The following is a 21,722-nucleotide window of genomic DNA, read 5'->3' as shown; positions in this document are numbered from 1 at the left end:
TAAAAATCATGTTTTTCTTGAAGGATGCAGACTTCTTCCTGTACCACTGCTTGAAGAAGTTGTCTTCCAGAAACTGGCAGTAGGACTGGGAGTTGAGCTTGACTCCATCCTCAACCCGAAAAGGCCCCACAAGCTCATCTTTGATGATACCAGCCCAAACCAGTACTCCACCTCCACCTTGCTGGCGTCTGAGTTGGACTGGAGCTCTCTGCCCTTTACCAATCCAGCCATGGGCCCATCCATCTGGCCCATCAAGACTCACTCTCATTTCATCAGTCCATAAAACCTTAGAAAAATCAGTCTTGAGATATTTCTTGGCCCAGTCTTGACGTTTCAGCTTGTGTGTCTTGTTCAGTGGTGGTCGTCTTTCAGCCTTTCTTACCTTGGCCATGTCTCTGAGTATTGCACACCTTGTGCTTTTGGGCACTCCAGTGATGTTGCAGCTCTGAAATATGGCCAAACTGGTGGCAAGTGGCATCTTGGCAGCTGCACACTTGGCTTTTCTCAGTTCATGGGCAGTTATTTTGCGCCTTGGTTTTTCCACACGCTTCTTGCGACCCTGTTGACTATTTTGAATGAAACGCTTGATTGTTCGATTATCACGCTTCAGAAGCTTTGCAATTTTAAGAGTGCTGCATCCCTCTGCAAGATATCTCACTATTTTTGACTTTTCTGAGCCTGTCAAGTCCTTCTTTTGACCCATTTTCCCAAAGGAAAGGAAGTTGCCTAATAATTATGCACACCTGATATAGGGTGTTGATGTCATTAGACCACACCCCTTCTCATTACAGAGATGCACATCACCTAATATGCTTAATTGGTAGTAGGCTTTCGAGCCTATATAGCTTGGAGTAAGACAACATGCATAAAGAGGATGATGTGGTCAAAATACTCATTTGCCTAATAATTCTGCACTCCCTGTATTACATAATAAAAGTAAATTAGAAACTTTATTAAAATACCATTTCTCAATCAAACAATATTATTGCTCCACACTAGTAGATATAGGGATACAAATTAAAAATACATTACTACTTATGGATTTTGTTACAACTTTGTCTCTCATTACAAAGCAAGAGGACTATTATTTCTCCAAATTTTTTGAAAAGTTTTGCCCCAAACTTGTCGCAATAATAGATATAAAGATAAAAATAAAATAAAAACACAACATAATATAGCTAACTTCCTTTTTATTTTATTTGGAAAATGTCTTTTCACACCTATTATGACGCACACTCCTAAACAACCCACACACTAGTGAATTTTTCAACCACTTTTGGTTGGAATATGCATAATCACATGATTTATGACAGCAGCCAATCTGATTCAAATATGCATTTTAAACTATCACTAACGAATCATATTGCTAGATACTTGTGTCATTTATCACTCATCAGAACTTGTAAGTGCCATTTGTTACATTGTGTATTATACTTTGAAAGAATGTATATGGGAAATTAGTATTAAAGATAAACATTGATGCTGACATTATGACACACAGTGTAATAGTTTAGACAATGATTTTAAAATTTGAATTGATGTTTGATTCAATATAATATTAAACTGATAGCTCAAAGGGATAGCCCACCTAACATTAAACTGTCATGAATCAGATACAGCAGGAATTAAAATCACCTCTTTACTGTCATGCTATTTTCAGTGTATTTCTCCCTTCTCTGGAATTTATTTTTCAGTAAGAAATGTCATCTTATATGCCAGCCCATTTTATAACACCTGTGTAGGAGTGGTTTTTAAAACTAGATTGCAATCAGGAGGGGTTAAACAGGTACAGAGAGAAAACTGGTCCAGCTCTTAAAATATCCACTGATTGCAAATAAATACATATGATACCCTGATTACATTTTATATTGGTAATTATTCCTGCTCAGAATAATAATACATTTACACTATATAAATATAGTGGTATAAATAAACACAGAGATATGAAAGACAACATTGTTTAGAACAAAAAAAGGAATTTAGGGACATGTAAATATGTTTGCAAAAGATTTCTGACATATCTCACACACACACACACACATATATATATATATATATATATATATATACACACACAAGTATGTGCAAAGATATATGTGCAAATTCTAGCAATAATAATCATTTATAAAAAAACATGAGATAAAAGCATATCATGACTTCTAGAAATACAAATACACATTAATTTATGTGAAAGTATAATATAACAGATTTTTTTGTATAACAAATAAATATAAAAATAACTTTCTATGAGATATTGTTTGTTAAGGTATAAATCTATCTATTTCTTGGACATTAACAGATGAAAAATAAAAGATTAGCTTTTGAGAAATTTGCTTGTTCATGGACAGTAATGAAATGGTATAAATAAAGTTGGGAAAAACCCGAATAACCGCGACATTGATGACTGTTAGTTAACAACAGTCCGATGCTCATCGTGCCGTACTTGATGCGCGTGTTTTTGATGTTTTTTTTATAAATAAGGGCATTGTATGTTGATCCGCGTCAGCAATGTCTGGCGAGCGTATTGACGCCGGCGAATGCACCGAGATTGACGCTTTGATAAATATCCCCCATAGAATCTACTCATTTGTAACCAATATAATTTTGTTTTGTTCATCAAAAAAGCTATTATTATAAATAATTTATAAAAAAAATTCACTATTCTCATTAAAGTCGTATATTCATATGTTTTAAATAAATTGCATTGAGGACATACATTTTATCCATGACAATTTTGCTTTTCTCATCTGGCTGTGTCATGTCACCTTCCTCTTTTGGTTTCTCCTCCACTGCTTGTTTACTGTCAGTTTCAGGTATTATTCTGTAAATTTAAAAATATGTGTTGATTCCAAAAGTTTAGAACAATGCTTTAAAGATTATATATATATAAGACAAAAACAGGTATTGGCGCACCTCCAAACACATAAGACCACATATTATCACGTTTTTTAACATATATCTTAATGCTGCAAAAAATTGCCTTCTTAATATTTCTTAATTATTTCACATATTATCACATTTGTAACATATATCTTAATGCAGATCTCTAATAGTGATGATTTCCATTTCAGCAGCACATTGCACTCTGTTATCAATCTGTCACTCATATCTCTCAGATCATTTTCCATTCCTCTGCCTGTTATTCCTGAAACCTCAGCTTTTTCCTACTTACAACATATATAGAGGGCACTTTAACTTTGATTGCATTTGACAGTTTTTCACAGATAGAGGGTGTTAGTTCATGTGTGCCATATAGATAACATTGTGCTCACACCCATGGAGTTACTTATGAGAGGGCACTAATTGGCTAAAATGCAAGCCTGTCAAAAGAACTGAAATACGGGGGCAGTTTGCAGAGGCTTAGATACAAGTTAATCGCAGGGGTAACAAACGGTGTGAGAGTTGGGGGTGGGGGGGTGGGTTGGGGGCTGCTTTGCCTTAAAATGCCTGGGCCTTTTTTTGGTCCCAGTCCAGCCCTGCATGGAACAGCCACCTGAATTTGAGAAGGGACAGAACCTTGTATGTAAACTTCAAAAGAGCATCTATGGACGAAAGCAAAAGTGGATGAAGTACCCATGAAAGAAGGATTCTCAAGAAGCAAAGCAGATCCATGTTTATATTCAAGGGATCAAGAAAACAAATGAATATACATCCTAATTTACATTGATGACATCATAATTTGTTTTGAACAAGAAGGGGGTTACGACCGAATAGTTCACATATTGAAACAGAACTTTGAGATTAAAGAACTGAAAATCACTCAAATAGAGAGGGAAGAGGCTATCTTCTTAACCAAAGTCAGAAAATGACAGAAATATCAGAGCAGTTTCACATGCAAGATGCAAAAGAAGTAAAAAACACCTATGGAACCAGATTACCTGAAAAACAACAGAATAGAAAACTTGAATTGCAATACATTGCCACTGTGACAAGACCAGACATTGCTGCAGCAGTGGGTATAATCTGTAGAAAAGTTGCAACACCATGTCAACGTGACTGGAACGAAGTAAAGAGAGATACAGTACCTAAAAGGAACAATTTGGATGAAGCTGCGACTGCCAGCAACATCAAACCCAAAACTAATTGTATATGTCGATGCTGATTGGGCCGGAGATACCACTGACCGCAAATCTACAAGTGGTTACGTCTTCCAGTATGGAGAAAGAACCATAAGTTGGTCTAGTCAAAAACAAGTGACTGTTGGACTCTCTTCAACTGAAGCGGAATATATAGCAGCAGCACATGCATGTCAAGAAGCAATTAGGATTTGTTAACGTTTACTAGATATGGGACTGGATGTGTCAAAACCCATACCAATCCTTGACAACCAAGGGTGTATAAAGTTGACACAATTAAAAAGAGTCAATCCTCGAACCAAGCACATTGATGTAAAATATAATTTGCTCAGGGGCATGCAAGAACAATTATTGACATCCAATATTGCCCATCAGAAGAGATGACTGCAGGCGCATTTACTAAACCATCATTGTTTTCTTCAAAAGAAGCTGAATGTAGTATAAATACATACATGCTGTTGAGAAGGGGTGTTGGGAAATACAACACCATGTACTGTACCGCACGTATGAACAACATTTAGGCTGTAGATGGTGCTGTTTATTTCCGATTACTAATTGTTTATACCTGTGAACTTGTTAATTCACTTACAGGAAGGAAGTTTTGTTCTTTTTCTCTTTTGTTTTTTCTGTCTGTGTGCTGACTACTGTTTTACAAGTGATTGGTGTGTTCTAAATGCTGCTGTTGCATCTGTATAAGTAAAGCCTAATGCTGCATTCCTAAAAGCTTCCAGTGTCTTTTTGATATATTATCAACACTCCTGACCACAAGTTTTGCACTTTATTTCACCAAGAAATTGGACACATCATATACAAAACATGTTTTCAACATGTTTGCAAGTATTCCAAGATGGTTTTTTATGTATGTATTGTATTGGGTACTTGTAAAGGGCGGCTAATCACCCGTAAGGGTCTCAAGGCGCTACTCATTTTATCGACCTCGGAAGGATGAAAGGCTGAGTGGACCTTGCCAGGGATCGAACCTGCAACCCTTGAGTTGTTACAGAGCTCAGCCACAGTGCCTTAGCATGCTGAGCTATCTGTCCGGCTGCTGAGCTATCTGTCCGGCTGTTTTGAATCATTCTATTATTTTATGCATGTGCAATACACTCTGACATGGCCACAGACACAATTTTATACATATATACAGGTGGCCCTCGTTTTACAACGGTTCAATTTACACCGTTTCAGAATAACAACCTTTTTTTCCCAGTCATGTGACTGCTATTAAAAAGCATTGAGAAGCAGTGCATCTATTAAAATAGCCAGTAGGTGGAGCTGTCCGCAGGTGGAGCTGTCCGCTTGTGCTGCAGCAAAGCCAAGCAAGCTGAAATTAATCAGTTTAACCAGACCTGAGCTATCGAGCAGATTTCAAAGGAACAAGATCTTCCGGTCTATAAATCAGTCCAGATTGGAATGCATAGAAAGAACTGTTTGCAGAAAAATGCAAGTGAAGTCTGTGTTGTGTGATTATTTTATTAGGTTTATAATGCTGTTCAGCAAATGTTTTTGTTCATTTTAACTTAGTTTCATTATATATTCTGTGTTGTGTGATTATTTTATTAGGTTTATAATGCTGTTTAGCATTTAAAGTCTTCATTTCAAAGCTTTAAAAATAATGTATTTGGTGTTACTTATGACAATTTTGAGAGGGGCCTGGAACGTATCTCCCTCACTTCCCATTGACTTACATTATAAACTGGTTTCAATTTACAACGGTTTCAATTTACAACCATTCCTTCTGGAACCTAACCCCGGCGTAAACTGAGGGCTACCTGTATATATATATATATATATATATATATATGTCAATATATGATCTAGATCCATTAAACCTATATTCAGCACTATTTTATGGTCAGTAGTTGGTGGGACAGACATGCGCATATGTCCTTATCACTACAGATTATGATCATTAGGCATAGATTTGGATAGTGGGTGAAAGATGGAGGTGACCATGGCTTCTGAGGAAGCTGACCCTTGGGAAAGGTGAGGATTTTCATAATAAATTTCTGTAATAACTTTTCAAATCTTATAGAATCTACCTAACTGTAACCAAGGACATGTTTAATTGATATTTACAAAAGAATATATTGCAAAAATATTTTGTTTTAATTTTCTAAAGTTAATTTCAGCCCCCATTAAAGCCATCAATTGAAATAAATCTTTATTAATTAATCATCTTTTTTAACTAAAATAGATTCAACCATTTATGTAAAGTGTTGATCTGTAAAATAATATTATAAAATAAATAAATAGTGGAAGATTACTGATGAAAATGACATTTAAGACTTACGTCTCATCCTCTGCATCTTTGCTTTTCTCATCTGGCTGTATCAAGTCGCCTTTAACTTCCTCTTTAGGCTCCTCCTTTTCTGCGTCTTTGGTATCTGCTTCAGGCGTTTTTCTGCAAATGTAAAATAAATGCATTGGTTCAGCAAGTTTAGAACAATGATTAAATAAATATATTAGTTCAGACTTATTCTCTTATTTGCATTGTATGTGTCATCTCTGTGGGGATGAGAACTGGAAGATGATTTGCTCCTCTTGTCTGATTACTTTGAGCTTTGACCAATAGACTTTGACTATCTAACCCTAACAAAGTCTTTAAACTGTACGCTCATTTAATTGATGTAGAGCATCAACAAGCTGTGACAAATTTAGGCATAAGCCAAGAAATACTAGATCTGGGGTGACATCTTTGAAGGTACAGCAGAAACTCTTCTACCACAGAGGCTTATTATCCAAATAAAACTGCCTCTTCTTACAATAACTTATAATAGAAAGTAAATTCCCCCTTAAAGGGATATGAAACTCAATATAGAATTCCACACCAAATTGCAGTATACTTTCATTATTTATTTTGTCCCCTTTCCTGTAATTTAACTCTAAAAATGAGGTTTCCAATTACCATGAGAACTGGAAGTGCATACTCCAAACTCCAAAAACCTGACCTGGCTACGTTTTACACAGCCATTGTTAGATAACTGTAGGAAAACTGTAAAACAACATGTTTTGCTTAAAGGGACAGTCTACTCCAGAATTTGTATTGTTTAAAAAGATAGATAATCACTTTATTACCCATTTTCCAGTTTTGCACAGCCAACATGGTTATATTAAAGGGAAAGTCAAGTCCAAAAAAAACTTTCATGATTTAAATAGGGCATGCAATTTTAAACAACTTCCCAATTTACTTTTATCACCAATTTTGCTTTGTTCTCTTGGTATTCTTAGTTGAAAGCTAAACCTAGGAGGTTAATATGCTAATTTCTTAGACCTTGAAGACTGCCTCTAATCTGAATACATTTTGACCACTAGAGGGCATTAGTTCACATGTTTCATATAGATAACATTGAGCTCATGCACGTAAAGTGACCTAGGAGCGAGCACTGATTGGCTAAACTGCATGTCTGTCAAAAGAACTGAAATAAGGGGGCAGTCAGCAGAGGCTTAGATACAAGATAATTACAGAGGTAAAACGTGTATTATTATAACTGTGTTGTATATGCAAAACTGGAGAATGGGTAATAAAGGGATTATCTTTCTTTTTAAACAACAAGTGTGGACTGTCCCTTTAATATACTTTTTTCCTCTGTTATTACCTTGTATCTAAGCCTCTTCTGACAGACAGTTATGGTTTTAAATATCACCTCTATGCTGATGACACCCAGATCTACCTCTCCACCCCTGCTCTCTCTCCCTCTGTCCTCTCTCATGTCAGCAACTGCATATCTGGTATTTTTTCCTGGATGGCCTCTCACCACCTAAAGATTAACATGTCCGAGACTGAGCTCCTTCTTATCCCCCCCCTCAAGCTCTACGCCGACTTCTGACTTCTCTATCCCTGTTGACGGCATCACCATTTCCCCATCGCCCCAAGTCCGCTGCCTCGAAGTCACACTTGACTCAAACCTATCCTTCATGCCCCATATCCAATCGCTTTCTACATCCTGCCGCAATTATCTACGCAATATTTCCAAAATTCGCCCTTTTCTAAGCGCTGACACCACAAAGCAAATAATCCACTCCCTTGTTATCTCCCGACTTGACTACTGCAACAACCTACTCGCTGGCCTTCCTCTTTCCCGCCTCTCCCCCCTTCAATCCATCCTAAATGCCTCTGCCAGGCTGATCCACCTTTCCCGTTGATCTGTATCTGCTGCACCTCTCTGCGAGTCCCTTCATTGGCTCCCTATTCACAGCAGAATTAAATTCAAAATTCTCACCCTTATATACAAAACTCTCACCAACGCCGCTCCCCTCTACCTATCCTCTCTAATACACAAGTATACTCCAGCCCGCCCACTAAGATCCAACAATGACCTGCTCCTTGCATCCGCAACTATCACCTCCTCTCATACTAGACTGCAGGACTTCTGTCGTGCAGCACCTACCCTCTGGAACACTCTCCCTCGTGCTGTCAGGCTTTGCCCTAATCTTTATTCCTTTAAATGCTCTCTGAAGACTTTTCTGTTTAGAGAAGCCTACCACCCAACTCAATAATAAATTAATTTCACTTACCTAATATTTCCCTCATCTAACTCTGTATTAACATCCTTCTCAATCTTGCAGTCCTCACCTTCTGTTTCTCAACCTCCTACCCTTCTAGATTGTAAGTGCCAACGGGAATAGGGCCCTCAATCTCCTCCTGCATGTGTTTGTAAATTTTGTCCTGTCTCTTACAAGTCTTGTATTGTTTTATTTAAATGAATTTTATCCATGGACAGCGCTGTGGAATATGTTGGCGCTTAATAAATAAAGAATAATAATAATAATAATTTATTATCTATTGACTTGCATTTTAACCAATTAGTGCAGTGTCATACACAACTCCACATAAGAGGGCACAATGTTTTCTGTATGGCTCACATGAATTAGCAGTCTCTTGTTGGGAAAAGCTAATAAAAAAGCATTTGATAAAAGGCTGTCTGTAGTGGCTTAGAAACAGGCAGAAATGTAGAGGTTTAAATGATATAAAGTATATTAATATCACAATGCTGCTTGTACAAAGCTGGGGAATGGGTAGTACAGGCGATATTTATCTTTTTAAACAAAAACAATTTTGGTGTGGACTGTCCATAACATTACAGTTTTAACATTTTTAGTATGCAAACCTTATAAAATGTAGTGTTTAGGCATATATATATATATATATATATATATATATATATATATATATATATATATATATATATATATATATAATGTTTTATGTCCCTTTTAAACTTTTTTTAAATTTTACCAGACACAAGGAATCTATTATATAATGCAAAACCTTAACATTAGCAGTGAAAACATCTGTCAGTATGGCAGGCGAACATACATTCTCTGAGAAACTACTACTGTACATAATGCTTAATCTTGCTGTTCCCACCAATAACCGATTCTGTTCTGATGATCTAACAAGTCCCATAAGTACCATAAGGTCCCTCAAAGAATTTTAGAAAAGCAAATTTAAGCTTGAAAGCTGTTTGTCTCACTTTGTATGGTTCTGGATGTGAAGTAGAGAAAAATACATTACAATATAATACTCAAAATGAAATGTTTTGACACAATTTCTGTCCATGCTGGTGAGTTTTTGATAACTAGGTGTTGAATAGAAAGACAAAAGCAACTGGACCCACAATAGCTGGTGACAAATGGTGACTATGGCCACGTTCGGGCAGCGCTCAGGAGCTAGTGGATGCACTTCTACTCCAGCGATGAGGTGGCACTAGGTGACGTCACAAGCAAGGGAGCTTAGAAAAAAATGTTTGCATGCGCAAAGGGATCTGCTGCACAATAATGGACTTTGCGCATTTGAACGTTTTATATATATATATATATATATATATATATTATAAGCTCCCTTGTAGTATAAATAACTATATATATATATATATATATATATATATATATGTTGTAAACTAGCTACACACATGCTCAACCCTCTGCAACCCATTGGATATTTATTAGACCTATTAATTACTAAATAGGGCTAATAAAGAGCCAATGGGCTGCAGAGGGCTGAGCATGTGTGTAGCTTGTTTACTATATAACACAAACTGCAATATATATATATATATATATATATATATATATATATATATATATATATATATATATATATATATATATAAATGCAAAAATCCAGCACTCACTTCTGATTAGAATCCGGGGTGCATCCCAAGTATATCCATATAAACGATCAAAGAGAGAGCACTCACCGTGTATATAATCCACATTTATTGAATTATATACACGGTGAGTGCTCTCTCTTTGATCCTTTATATATATATATATATATATATATATATATATATATATATATATATATATATATATATGTATATATATATTGCAGTTTGTGTCCGGTGCACTCACTATTCCCCACTCGTAATTGCCGGTGTTACGCAGAGAATTGTTTCCCCTGCCTCTTGGCAAAAAACTCTGCCACCTGTAAAATGTTTGTGTAGCATAAGTTATTTAATGTAAATAAATGGGGCAGGATAAGCAAATTAATGGGGCAGGTTAAGCTACAGGGGCTGAGCTGAGAGCAGCTGAATGGAGGGGGGTTGGAGTTCCGATGTTTGCCGAGAGGCAGGGAAAACCAGAAACACTGGGGAAACCATTCTCGGCATAACACTGTGTTCAAACTATGTCATATTTTGCATTAAATAATTAAATTTTGTATGTTAATATTGCTACTCTAGAGCCCACACCTCTTTCCAGTCACAGTAATTTTAAATGAGAAATTATTTACACATGGTGACGTGTCATAAATATTACTCTTTGACTACTGTAACACCCTGCTAGTTGGTTTACGTTTCAGTAACCTATCTCCACTTTGCTCTGTATTAAATGGTGCTGTCAGGCTTATCCACCTCACCATCTTGTCCTACTGTCCCTCCTCTGCTGCTTATAAAAACATGGCAGCCTCCACGAGCAACACGTGTGGAGAGGCTGCCATGTTGTCAAGCGTCTGAGCTTGCTCTGAAAAGTCCCAGCTTTTCCAGCATGCTGGAAGTGCTGACACTTACGTCAGCAGAGCACTCAAAAACGCCCAGCTTCTCTTTTGCAAGTATTAAGAAAATGCTCCAAGCGAGTCCCAGTTCGACTGGAGTGCTGCCCGAACGCAGCCTATGTGTAGCTGAAAAGAGTAACAAGGTTTAAGGGAAATAGGAAAGAGGCACATTTACATATAAAATGTGGAAAAGTTAGGTGGAAAATGGTGACCTCCCAGTAGAACCACCCACCACCCTTAGTGCTACAGCCATGTTTGTGAGACCTGATAAATGATAAGGTCTGGAACAAATACTGTCTGAAACAAGACCCATATTCAGTCATTACCTATTGTCTAATGCCTCTGATCTTTGCCCACCATTTTCTTGCTTTTCTGCCTTAGATTCATCATCGGGACCCTGGCTGACTACAGGAATCTCAGGATCCTGTGAATCCCTGTAAAACAATCAGAGGTTACCTTTTTTATTGTCAACATTCTACAAGAAACAACATTTATAGCAGTGATATGTTAAGAGTTGCTGAGGTGATTACACTTGGGAATATTGTTTATAGAAATTTCACAATTGTTGTTGACCACTCATTTACCATCATGTTATCACTGCTGTATAGTTCACACAATATATTTAAAATTACAGTGACATAAAGGTCATATTTGAAATCTAGGTACTTTTCCATTAACAAACCGCCACTCTGTTGGTGAATACAGAATGCCAGCAGATGGCGCTAAAAAGATTTTGTCCGTTAATGGAAAAGTACCATTATTTTCAGAAGCATAACCTCACTCTTGGGTGTTTGATCTCTTTCCCCGCATTGTTTTTGCTGCTCTTACACAGTTAGCGGGGTGCTCCGCCGATCCTCTGCCATCCAGCCCAAGTAAACCTTGGGGAATGGCATTTACAAGGGGGTCTTTGCTCCCTTAAACCCCCGAGATGGATATAAAATAGAAAGTAGAGATGGGTGAATTTCTTCACCCATGTGTACTTTTCCATTAACCGACCAAAACTCTATAGCTAAATATATGTAAGTATAGAAAACTGTGTAAGTCACTTCCCTTCAAAGTGATCGCTGTATTCTACTGATGTCCTGCTGGTGTTTCCATTTTTTTTTTTAATTTTTGCTTTAAATCCTGTGAGTATTTTCCATTATTACTGCCACTCAGTGTTTGATGTTACTTAGGCTGACCATATTGCCGCTTTAAAAAGGGACACATATGAAAAATACATATGTCAGGGCTGTTTTCAGGGCTGTTTAAAGAAATGGTTTTGTATGTATTTTTCATATGTGTTCCTTCTTAAAGCGGCAATGTGGTCAGCCTAATGTTACTGCACTATTTTGGATTATTATAATATCTTTTGGAGGTTGGAGCAATCGAATGTGACTGGAAAAGCAGGAGTAGCATACAACCAAACTTTCAAAACTCTATAGCACCATCTGCTGGCATACTGTATTCACCAAGAGAGTGGTGATCCATTTATGTAAAATTACCAAAATCCTACTAGATCTCAAATAAAATTAGGAGCATTTTTGCAATACACTTAACAGGTATTGTTGCGAGAATGAGAAGCGTTAATGTGAGTACAACTAGCTATTGACACTGTACTGACTGTATTCCTCGTGCATGTCACCACTGATGGTTGCACAAGACATCACCAGCAGACAGAGCATATGTGACACAAATGAGCGTGCATGCCATGTATGGTTGCATGTTAAAATGTATTATTAGTGATGATAAACTTATGTTGCAAGAAATGTTTAACTGTATTTAGAGTACCACTTATATCTATTACAAATATCATTTTTATGTACCTAAAAATAAACTTATAACTTTTTAATACTAAATCGTATGTCTAGTATTTCAAAAGGAAAGTGCTCATGGATGAGTTAAATGCATTGTCATCCTAAAGCCTTGTAGTAATTAAAAGGTTTTGCCAGTGTCACTATAGTGTATGTTAGAGCAAAATGTTATCCCTTTTTATCTGATCATTTTAAAGGAGCACATGACAATTATGGAATTATTAAGAAATAAAAAAAAAGCTTGGCACTAAATATGGCTAATAAAAACATTTTGAAAATATGCAGTTTTGACATAGGAAAGGTAACTAAGTTTCCAAAAGCCACCCTCCAGCATAAACAAACAGCCTATTTATCTCAACAGCTAAAGAGACATAAAAAACAAAATGGAAATACACAGGAATGCTTTTCAATTTTGATAATAAACATAATTTTTTCCAATACACACTTATTAGCAGAGACATTCTGGTAACGTTTGTCCCTTCGCACCCTAGTTCAATGATGTTAACTGAGTAATTACTGACACGATATAAGCTCTCTGAGCATGCGTGGTGCTATAACACAGGAGAAAGCCGCATGTCTTTGTATGCTCCTCACAAAATAAAATCTCTCATTAAAACTGTGCCTTTATATATATATATATATATATATATATATATATATATATATAAATTAGACATATCCATGCCCATTACCAGCATTATATAGAAATGGTTGAAATAATTATAGCAATTGGAAATTATCCCTAAAAGAATGACATCATGTTGAAATATTTTAATATGTTTTTATGTTTAGTATTCTCTTATTATGTTTTTTTTTTTTTCTTTTTTAAATAATTTTTTTATTGAGGAGATATAAATGGTTTACAAGCATAAAATCAGGTTACATTCTTCATAGTTACATACATTAACAGAAATAAAGTATAAGGCAAGATAGAGCATGCCTTCTCAACATGTACCTGTCAATTACATAATAATGAACATACAAAATCCTCATTTTTTTTTTAGTCCCTTTATATAAACAAAGCAGACCACTCTTGGGTCTAAAGATAAAATTTAAGTGATAAATTCAAGGGAAATATAATCATATGAGTAGTAACTTAACTGACCACTCATGGGTCATTTGATTATGTATAGCGTCTCTCACTTATTAACCACTAGATGGCCATTTTTAGACTTAAAAATAGCGATGGTGTACATTCAAATAAAACTGGTCTAGTATAGCTGGTTTAGCAGATAGGTAAATTAATAATAACTGTGGAAAGGAGTAACATACCAATGTGCTCATCGTCCTCTATCATCCACCTGAGCTAAGCAAATTTAGGAAAAAGGCGAGATACCACCCTGGGCAAGCTATGGGGTGTTCTATAATTACTATAAGATTCCAGCTAGGAGACCACTTGCCCATACAGGGTAATTTAAAGGATAAAATGTGGGGGGCGGGGGGCCTTATACCAGATTGGAGGACGCTTAGAATATTTAAATCAACCTTAGCTGAAAATGTACATGGGATAGTGGAACAATTAGATCTCCCTATAACAGACTATTGTAAAAGAGGGATAATCGTAGCTGAAAATATAAGCGCAGCACCAAAAGCACTCTTTGAGCTTAAGAATGTACATGACACATGCCCTTTCTCCCCCCACATAAAAGTAAAGACTGAGCCTAAAAATATATATATATTTAAGATGTAAAGGGTAACCTCACCATTGTTATGTCAGTATGCATGTGAGTTAGCAGTATGGGATGTAATATGTAACGTTGAATATTAAAAGGCACCAAATAGGATGATCATTAGTATTAGGACAGTGAGGTAAAAGAGAACATTAACAGCAAAAGCTAAAGAGGATTGATATACAATATGCACCATTGGGCCTTAGCAACTAAAGTAATCTAGCCTATGCCAACCCTCAAGGCCTGTAAAAAGTTATTGCCTAGGAATAAAAACACGCACAAAAGTCTCAGGTATGTGCAATGGAGTGGAACCCTCCAAGAGTAATTTATACCAGCCTGACTTTGTGTAGAATTGAGGTGACTCGTCGTGGTTCCTATGTGCCGGGAAATCCAATATTGTGGGCCCCCAAGAAAGTCTCTCAGCGGGCGGGAGAGGCCCACACTCAGCTGCTTCCAAATAAAGTTCTCCACAGGTAGGAACAGGGAGTCAGGGATTAGTATGACATCCACGATAGCATTAGAGTGTGTTGCCGACCCCTGAGTATTTAGTTTGCCATCCACCATACCTCTGACATGCTCACCGATATCAGATGAGGCAACTGCCCCTCCCGGCTTATTCATCCGATCACCGGCACCGCACCAAGTAGCGAGCTCCTCAGTCGCCTTCAGCATGTCCGGTCCGGGTTCACTGTTCATCTCTGGGTCGCAATGCTGTGAGTAACTCAGACCCAATGGAGGATAGGTGTGCACCTCTGTAGGCTCTTGTGTTAGATAGGGCACTGCAGGCACATTCGGCGATGTTGGCTTCCCATGCACAGAGCGACATACTGCTCTCAGACAGTTCCACTCAGCAGTGAATGTTTCTTGGAGCGCATAAAAGTGAGCGTTCAGCATTTCCTCCACATCTCTCAGCGTTAGTGTGATGACAGTCTCCATTTTAAGCATGCAGTTGCAATGGGCCTCTGTATTGGCACAGGACCCCTAATAGTTAGCCAAGCCGGGTTTATAATTTGTCGTATGGAGTCCAGTGATCCCAGCTATACCTACGACCAAATGATCGTTTAGAAAGTTTAGGGCAGCTTTAAATATCTGCTTGTTAACCCAGCTCCTCTCAGTTGCGTCCTGCCACTTCAGCTACAAGCTCCGCCCCCCATTATGTTTTTTTTTTTATATAATACACCTAATGCTTGCTCCTAATAACATTGATATTTAATATTTTGCCCTAATTATTTTTGTAGTAGTTTAAGCCAGGGGGGTAAAAGCATTTAATTGTTTGTTACTGGCAGCCAGGAGGATAAATTCACTGCCCAGTTGTGAAATATATAAGGATAAGAGATTTGGGGAGGGGCTATTACATGACCCCATCTACCACTCTTCCTCATTAACCCACAGGTGATTATTATAGAGGAGAGCTTGCAAACCTAGAAATAAATGTTTGAACATCATTTGCAGCAGCACACCAATCACCTCATTGTCCTTTCATTACATATAGCTTCCTATAAAAACACAAGTACCCAACATAATTGTATAAGGACTTAATAGAGAGGCTGAACTATCTTATAAAGTAGTAGAGAGAAGAATAAGCATAGAAAGAAGATATTTCCCTTGCCAGTTTGTATTCACACATATAGGACCAGATTACGAGTGGAGCACTATCGTTGGCGCAAGGTGTGCAAACGTGATTGCGAGATCTCAGTGTTTTTTGCGATCAGTTCCATATTACAAATGGTGCAGTGTTCAAATTACTGCATACTGTTTGCGCTCTTGATATACGCTTGTATTACAATTTGAAAATGGGATTGCTCAAACGTAATCACATTTTACGTTCAAACTTAAAGTTTGTGTAAAGAGTTTGACTGGAGGAAAAGGTTGCACTAAACTAAACTATTAACTCCTAAACCATCATACCCCCACATAACAAACTACCCCGCTGCACTATTAACCCATAAACCCCCACACCCTTACAATGCAAACTACTCTGCTACACTAATAACCCCTAAACCACCACAACCTCATCGCAAAGTACTCTCTAACCTTCTAAGAGCTAACCCCCCCTAACCTAACATCCCGAAAGTTAGAAAAAAAACTACTATTACGTCAAAATAATCTTAACATTCCATACAAATAAAGAAACTACCATTACAGAAAAAAACTTTACAGAATAAAATTTACTAAAAATTAAAACCCTACAGTTATGCCTCTTCTAAAACTAAAGGCCCCTTAAGAAACCCATCCCAAAATAAAAATAAAAACCTATACTAACAATAAAAGTAACTATAGCAATAGTTCTTAGAAGGGCTTTTGTAGGACCTTGCCCTAAAGTGATTTAGCTATTTAAAAAAAAAAAAAAAAATACAACCCCATTCTACAATAAAAGTACCCCCCCCCCAAAAAAAAAGCCTACCTAAAAAAAACTATTCTAAAAATTGCCCTGATAAGGACATTTGGTAGAGCATTGCCCTAAAGAAATTTCAGCTCTTTTGTTATAAAACAAAAAAACCCAATCTAAAAAAAAAAATCCTATCCTAAAAAAAGATTTCCCTGAAAAGGGAATTTGGTTAGGCATTGCCCTTAGAAGGGCATTTGGTAGGACAGTGCCCTAAAGTGAGCATAGCTCTTTTTCTGCCCAATTAACAAAAAATAACCTGATCTAAAAAAAAAACTATCCTAAAAAAAAAAGGTTGCCCTAGAAAGGGCATTGCCCTAATGTGAACATTACCCTATATTAAAAAAAAACACCGCAAACTTGAATCTGGATCCTACATGATCGCCAACTGCGGTGCTCCTCTTCATCGTGGGTACCATCTTCACTCTGGCAGCGTTGGGGGCTTATGGAGAAATATAAGTTAGAGTAGATTGTCTGATCGGTAGGGAATCAAGCTCACCTTCAAAAAACGTTATCCCAGTATAAGGTGGCACAATGTGGATTGCTATTCCCAATGTAGTTAAAAATAAATATAGTTTTTAAAACTTTAAAAATGGTGGTTTATTTCACCTCTAATTTTATATTCCTCTTGGAAAGAATGAGCACTATACAAATTGCAATGAGATTATACAAGCTCCTTTATTGGTATTTCTAATTAGAACATTCATATGTAAAAATGACAAGTTTAAAACATATTTAAAACATTGTTAAAAACCTGACACCGGTGTCTTACAATTGATTCAGAATCTGGGTAATAAAAAGATATATAAATGTATCTAAATATTATACAATCATATATAGAGATGTCTATACAATCAAAAGGTTGCTAAAAAAATTTTTTATGCAAAGTATATTTATATACAAAGTAGCTCTCACAGTATTGTTGTATAGAATTTAGAAAGTTGCTAAAAAATATATTAATAGACAAAAAAATATATTAATAGTAATATGAAACTATATATTCCATAATAAGAATTAAGACAGATGCTTTAAACACGTATATACTGTAAATAAATTTCTAAATGAAAAACATCTAAAAACATTGTAACATAACGAATCACTAAGTTTATGAAATATCAACTATACTTCAAAAAAGACAATTATACTTCCATGAAAAACAGAACATCAATACTTGAGTTTAACATGCTATGAAATTACAATCAGCAATGCAAGAGTTAATTTTCAGGCTTTAAATAGCCAAGAATCTACCTCACTGGTATCTTGAGAAAGGCTGCCCAGCCGAAACGCGTTGATACCAGAGCTAAAGCCACACTGATTGTGGTGAATAAGGAACGATTGGAGACAATTCTCCAAGGAATCAGAAGAAATTGTACCCAAATATCAGACTATGACACACAAGCTAAAATTTTACACAATAGATTTGTAGAAAAAGGATATCATCCAAAATCATTATTAGACACCAATAAACAAGTCAGAGAAATAGACAGGAAGACACTATTGGAAGATAAAACCATAAAAAACAGGGAGGAAAAGGACCCATATGACATCCCATTTATAACCTCTTTTTCAAGTCAACACAAACAAATAGAAAATATTATAAAAAAACACTGGCACATTGCCAAAAGTGATCCCATAATAGGAAAAAGACTAAAACATCGCCCTGATCTTATATTTAGGAAAGCCACTAACCTAAAGAATATCTTAGCACCCAGTGAATTTAAATCTAAAACTTGTCTGAACCAATATAATCTTAAAAATGAAAGAATATCAGGGTTCTTTCCCTGTCACGAATGTAAATTGTGCAAATATAGCACTAAGACCAAAATGGTAAAATCAACAGTGACCCAAAAAGTAATTAAGATTAATGACACTATTCGGTGCACAGACACCAACATCATATATTTAATACAATGCTCATGTGAGCTTCAATATTTAGGCCAAACGGGTAGAAAATTGAAAGAAAGAATAAGGGAACACATCCGCAGTATAGAAAAAGAGAAAGAAAACACTAGACTATATGCCCATTATAAAACAATTTCATAGAGGTAACCCGAACGATATGAAATTTTGGGGAATAAAGAAAGTCAAGAAAGATGGTAGAGGAGGGAATTTAGAAAAGAGACTACTATACCAGGAAGCTGAATTAATATTTAAAATGGGCACTCTGTACCCTAAAGGTCTTAATAGTGAACTAGATCATAATGCAATTATATAATGCATCTAATCACACTTTGCTAAACACTAGCTATCAACCACATCGTGGTAATTTTTAGTGAATATATACCCCAACTATGGCACTTTATAAACAGTAAAGGCCTTCAAATTGCAGAAAATATACACCTTGACATTAATAAAACATTGCCCAACCCACTCACATCATATATAGATAACACTAGTATCAGATCAAATCTATGCAAACTAAATAAAATATTATACCTATTTTAAAAAATCATACATCATCTTCCCAATACTAAGATCCATATAAGTTTATATTCCTTCTGGTATCTCATATGAATACAGTAATATGAAACTATATAATCCATAAAAAGAATTAAGACAGACACTTTAACACGTATATACTGGGAATAAATTTCCAAATGAAAAAAATCTAAAAACGTTGAAACATAAACGAATCACTAAGTTTATGAAATATCAACTAAACTTCAAAGAAGATAATTACACTTCCATGAGAAACAGAACATCGAGACTTGAATCTAACATGCTATAAAATTACAATCAGCATTGCTCAACATTAATAAAACATTGCCCAACCCACTCACATTATATATAGATAACATTAGTATCAGATCAAATCTATGCAAACGAAATAAAATATTATACCTATTTTAGAAAAATCATACATCATCTTCTCAATGCCAAGATCCATATAAGTTTATATTCCTTTTGGTATCTCATATGAATATAGTAATATGAAACTATATATTCCATAATAAGAATTAAGACAGATGCTTTAAACACGTATATACTGTGAATAAATTTCTAAATGAAAAACATCTAAAAACATTGTAACATAACGAATCACTAAGTTTATGAAATATCAACTATACTTCAAAAAAGACAATTATACTTCCATGAAAAATGGAACATCGATACTTGAGTTTAACACGCTATGAAATTACAATCAGCAATGCAAGAGTTAATTTTCAGGCTTTAAATAGCCAAGAATCTACCTCACTGGTATCTTGAGAAAGGCTGCCCAGCCGAAAAGCGTTGATACCAGAGCTAAAGCAAAACTGATTGTGGTGAACAAGGAACGATTGGAGCCCTTTGTGCTCTTTCCTGCAATACTTTATTTCTTCAAGTCCGGCGAGAATAACCGCTACGAGACTAACCGCCACTTTACCTAACACCAAGGGTGTACCATTAGCCTGTATTTTAGACTACTAAAACTGCAACTTAAGGCTGAAAAGTATCGCCAGTGGCTATCCAAAAAGTCGGACAACGGAAATCTAAGCCGCCAAAAACTCTCCTAGGAGGAGTAACTACAACAACAGCAAGTGATCGGTCACTGACCGAAAGAACCAAACATTTGACGAATAGCCACGAAGACAGGGATCAAGTAAAGAATTATAACCTCTAAACCAAGCACAAAGAGAGGTACAAAGACAAGAGTATCTAATAACGAACGGAGAGTCCACCACGGACTCACTAACATAGTGTAATCAATCAGATACACTATAAAGGTATCATTGCAGTGATCATACATTTTAAGAAACTCATAAAAATTTTTTAGCAACCTTTTGATTGTATAGACATCTCTTTATATGATTGTATAATATTTAGATACATTTATATATCTTTTTATTACCCAGATTCTGAAACAATTGTAAGACACCGGTGTCAGGTTTTTAGCAATGTTTTAAATATGTTTTAAACTTGCCATTTTTACATATGAATGTTCTAATTAGAAATACCAATAAAGGAGCTTGTATAATCTCATTGCAATTTGTATAGCGCTCATTCTTTCCAAGAGGAATATAAAATTAGAGGTGAAATAAACCACCATTTTTAAAGTTTTAAAAACTATATTTATTTTTAGCATTGGGGGCTTATCTTCATGGAAGCGGGTGGCGGCCAATCTTCATCCATCTTCTGCCGTTGTTCCATTGGGGAAGTCTTCATTAATTTTCCAACCAATGCGTCTTATTATCTTCTTATCGTTTGCTCTTCCTTCTCCAACATTCTCTTCATGGGGTCAACCGCCACACTGAAGTTTGAATGTGAGGTAACCCCCTTGCATTGCTATTGGCTAATTTTCATTTCCAAATTCAAATCAGCCAATAGAATGAAAGCTTTTTCTATTAGCTAATTTGAATTTGGATTTGAAAATTAGCCATTTGTAATGTAAGGGTACCCCTATATAAGGGAGTACCTCGCATTCAAACTTCAGTGCGCGGCAGGTAACCACATGAAGAAGACGTCAGGGACGGAAGAACCAAAGATAAGAAGATGAGAAGCTAAGAAGACAAATGGAAAATAAATGAAGATAGAAGAGGACCACCGACTCTATAAAGATGGGCTGCTGCTGTCGCTAGGATGAAGATGGGTCCCCTTCGCAGCCAGGATAAAGATGGGCCCCGATCTAAAAAAAAATATCCTAAACAAAACACCCCAAAAAAACCCCAAAGACCCAAAGATAGTACTCACCAAACTTGAATCTGGATCTTACATGATCGCCAACTGCAGTGCTCCTCTTCATGGCAGAGCCCATCTTCATCCTGGCTGCGGTGGGGACCCATCTTCATCCTAGCGACAGCAGCAGCCCATCTTTATGAA

The 21,722-nt window shown here is 36.2% G+C and overlaps 1 protein-coding gene across 1 annotated transcript in view; it reads right to left on the bottom strand.

Moving 5' to 3' along the window:
* Positions 1 to 21,722, bottom strand: part of LOC128658145 (protocadherin Fat 4-like) — a 651,406-nt gene that overhangs the window by 218,383 nt on the left and 411,301 nt on the right. Inside the window, exons 34-36 of the mRNA XM_053712644.1 lie at positions 11,403 to 11,510; positions 6,370 to 6,480; positions 2,717 to 2,821 (exon numbers count right to left, since the gene is read on the bottom strand). Of these exons, the coding sequence (XP_053568619.1) occupies positions 2,717 to 2,821; positions 6,370 to 6,480; positions 11,403 to 11,510 (324 nt within the window). The remainder of the gene's footprint in view (positions 1 to 2,716; positions 2,822 to 6,369; positions 6,481 to 11,402; positions 11,511 to 21,722) is intronic.

The sequence above is a fragment of the Bombina bombina genome, chromosome 4, assembly GCF_027579735.1.
Source record: "Bombina bombina isolate aBomBom1 chromosome 4, aBomBom1.pri, whole genome shotgun sequence".
NCBI classification, from domain to species: domain Eukaryota; kingdom Metazoa; phylum Chordata; class Amphibia; order Anura; family Bombinatoridae; genus Bombina; species Bombina bombina.
This window is presented reverse-complemented; position numbering and strand designations above follow the sequence as displayed.